The sequence below is a fragment of the Triticum aestivum genome, chromosome 4D, assembly GCF_018294505.1.
Source record: "Triticum aestivum cultivar Chinese Spring chromosome 4D, IWGSC CS RefSeq v2.1, whole genome shotgun sequence".
Taxonomy (NCBI): Eukaryota; Viridiplantae; Streptophyta; class Magnoliopsida; order Poales; family Poaceae; genus Triticum; species Triticum aestivum.
Window position 1 is genome coordinate 73,648,602 of NC_057805.1, and position 3,438 is coordinate 73,652,039.

At 57.2% G+C, this 3,438-nt stretch overlaps 1 protein-coding gene across 1 annotated transcript; it reads left to right on the forward strand.

Annotated features, from left to right (window-relative positions):
* Positions 1-542: 542 nt before the first annotated feature.
* LOC123099652 (uncharacterized) lies at positions 543-2,717 on the forward strand. Its single transcript, XM_044521771.1, has one exon. It carries the CDS (start codon positions 769-771, stop codon positions 1,774-1,776), a length of 1,008 nt encoding a protein of 335 aa, XP_044377706.1. The 5' UTR covers positions 543-768; the 3' UTR covers positions 1,777-2,717.
* Positions 2,718-3,438: the final 721 nt, after the last annotated feature.

Here is a 3,438-nt window from a genome sequence, read left to right on the forward strand (position 1 = left end):
ATTAAGAAGGAAGGAGAGGTTGCCATCCCGTCATCGAGAGATGCCCATCGATCGATCACGAAATTGCGGCAATCCCGCGAGGGTTTGTTGTATCTCGGTTAGCTTGCATGCGATCGTGGCTGCCCTAGCTACGAGTACGACGCCGCCAAAGCCGGTGCCGGTGCCGATTGAATTGCCGATGACCACCATGGACTCCCTCATTCTTGATTTTGTTTTCTGAAATGAAAAAACAACACAGTTTGGGCTTGTATTCTTGATTCTGTTTTCTGTTTCGGGCCCTTTTTGTTGCTTTAAAAAAACTTTTTTTTGTTGCTATAAAGCTGTGCCTTTTTTTCCTCAGTTTTCGCCACGTGATGTGTGGTTCGCTGTGGGGATTCTTTCCGGCGAACGGAAAGCGTTTGAGTTCCCTCATTCTGATCATGAGTTAATTATTAAAACTGAATAATTAAGGGTTTGTTGAAGGCACATCTAGATGTAACTTAATTATTGCACATCTAAGTGACACAAGCAAGTGTAGAAAGAAAAAGGAAAAGGAAAAAAATATTCACACGAATCTCCGCATAAGATCAATGATATAGGACTAAGATATGCAATACTTATGGCACATCTAGATGTGTTTTAGCAAAACTGATCCTTATTTATTCACGTCCATCGAAAAAGCTAGCGTGAAATAACAAGGAAAGAGAAGTTGCCGTCATCCAGAGATCCCATTGATCACGAAATTGCGGCAATCCCGCAAGGGTTTTTATCTCGGTTATCGAATTGGCGATGACCACCATGGACTCCCTCAAGGACGACAACGTGGAGGAGATCCTGCTCCGCCTCCCATCGTGGGCCCCCCTCGGGCACGCCGTGCGCGCCTCTGGCCGCCTGCGCCGCGTCGCCTCCAACCCCGGCTTCCTCCGCTGCTTCCGCGCACGCCACGCCTCGTCGTCGCCCCACGGCTTCCTCGGCGTCTTCTCCCGCTGGCAACCCTCCGGCCTCCCCCTCTTCCACCTCGCGGGCCCAGCCCGGTCCGACCCCGGCCTCGTCGCCATCGCGCACGCCGGCGACTTCCTGCTCGCCTGCCTCGAGGACGACCCGGCGTGGCGCCTCCACGACTGCCGCAACGGCCGCCTCCTCCTCTCCAGAGGCAGAGGATCTCTCTCCGTCTACGACCCCATCTCTCTCCGCCGCATCGACATAGACCGCCCGCACGACGACCCCTTTCCGGACGGCTACATCGCCGACGCCAACTGCCTGGTCGACGACGGCGACGCTTCCTTCCGCGTGGTCTCCTTGCAGGTGGACGGTCGCCGCAGGCTGCGGGCCGTCGAGTACGACTCCAGATCACACGGGTGGCGCTTCCATCCTTGGGCGGCGGACACCGTCACGGCGCCCCCGGCGTACCAGACGATGTACGCGGCCGGGCTCATGTTCTGGAACCACGACGGGGACACCGCGGGGGCCTCGTCGCTCTTGCTCGACACCCGCACCAGGGACTTCTCCATGCTCCCTCTCCCGGCAGCCATTTCGGAGGCGCGCTCGAATACCAGAGACCGACGACGGCAAGTGCTGCCTTGTGTGCGTCAAGGACCGCCGGCTGCAACTGTGGCTACTCAAGGAGAACCGTGGTGGTCGCAACCGCAATATTTGGGTGTTGGAGAAGGAAAAGCCATGGATGGAGCTGCTTGGCGGATTCTGCCAGGTGCAGCACGTCGGGAAGGTGGTCGCCGGACTAGTCATCGTTTGGGCAGGCACTGCCGGCGGGGAGTCGTTTCATCATTATGCCATTGAGATAAAGAGCCTCAGCCTCAAGGCCAAGCTTTCTGTTGTTGGAGGTGGAACGGTGGTTCATCCTTTTATACTACCATATCCGCCTGCTGGGTTCTTGAGGCCTGCCACGCCACACGCGCCTCAGATGGATATTTGCAAAGGTATGCATATGTGTGAATCCCATTTTTCTGGTGTCTGGCTACTTACTATCTAGATCAGCTTGCTAGGAGATATATGAGGACCCTAATTCTTAGTTGCAAAAATTAATCAAATCGTGCTTGCAATAATATTTACTCCTTCGCCTCGTCCTAGAGGCGGCCGAGTAACAGTTTTCTTCGTGCAAAGGCCTCCTTGTGGCTGGCTGACGATTCACGTGAAGCCCCCTTGTTGACGGCGGCGACCTCGCCGTGAATTTGCTCGGCGACGGTATCTACACCTGGGTGACACTTGCGTACCAAGCAACGAGAGGGGGTGGCGGAGAAGGCGACCCAGGCGGGGAGGGCGTGTGCTCAATGTTGTAAGCTGCACGGTATGCTCGTGGCCCCAGCGTACTTGCAGCCCCGCGCAGCATGGTCGCTGCCAACTCCAGCGCCATCCGGAGCAGCGCGCCCCCACACCGGGAAGCGGTGAGGCCGGGCTGCTGCGGAGGCCGCCCCAGTGGAGGAAGTCCTCGAGCGCGTCCTCGGTCTCGAAGGCGATGTCGCAGGTCTTGCTAGATCGAGTTTGGTATGACGGTGGCCACGTCATTGCAGTGTCCATGTAGGAGTTGGAGTAGGAGGAATGGAAGAGGCAACAACGGCGACGGCGGGGTCATCATCGTCGCCGCTCGCCACGGAGACGCATATCGCTGTTTACAAAATGCATAAGCTAATTGTAAGTTTTACTCCACCAGATATAGGAGATAGGCTAGACCTGGCTAAAAAAAAAAAATGGTGTAAAAATACTCCACTAAGCTTTACTCCGTCGGATACTCCTCTATTTTCCAGGGTATCAGCTAGAGTATGGTGCATTATGCATATATGCAAAATTCAGAGAATACAATTCTTCATTATCAAATAATGCTTGTGTTAGTAATTCCTGAATTGAATTGACAACCGCTTAGCGCCAATAAGAGCAACTTCAATGGGGCGACCCATTTCGTCCGCCCGCGTCCGTTTGGGTCGGCGCGGACAAAAGTGGCGGCCCAACGCGCCGACCTAAACGGACGCGCGTCCGTTTTTCGTCCGCGGGCGACCCATTCCCGGCCCAATTTTGAGCCAGATTTGCGTCGGCGCGGACACGAGACGGACGCGCGCGCGTGCGCCTACTCCTCTCCCAGGGCCCGTCGGTTGGTGGCAGCCACCACCATTTCCCCCCATTTTCCCCAAAAATACTTCCGCCCGCGCGCGCCCCTGCCCCCCAACTAGCCATGGAGGACGCCATCGACCTCGACCTTGACGCCGCCGCCGGCCTCGCCTCCCTCGCCTCGTCCGGCGCCGTCGCCCCCTCCGGGAAAGGCAAGCCTCGTGCCCCGCGCAAGACCGGCGCCACGACCAAGCCGAAGAAGGCGCTGACGCCCAAACAGCGTGCAAGGGAGTTGGCCAAGAGGAAGGGCCGGAGGCACGCCGCGGACGCGAGGGATGAGGCCGCCGCGCAGCAGGAGTTCACCAACGCCCGCGTCGCGGCGGCAACGAGGGAGGCGCT

Coding starts and splice junctions, on each gene's coding strand:
- LOC123099652 (XM_044521771.1), top strand. CDS start 769: ATGACCACCATGGACTCCCTCAAGGACGACAACGTGGAGGAGATCCTG.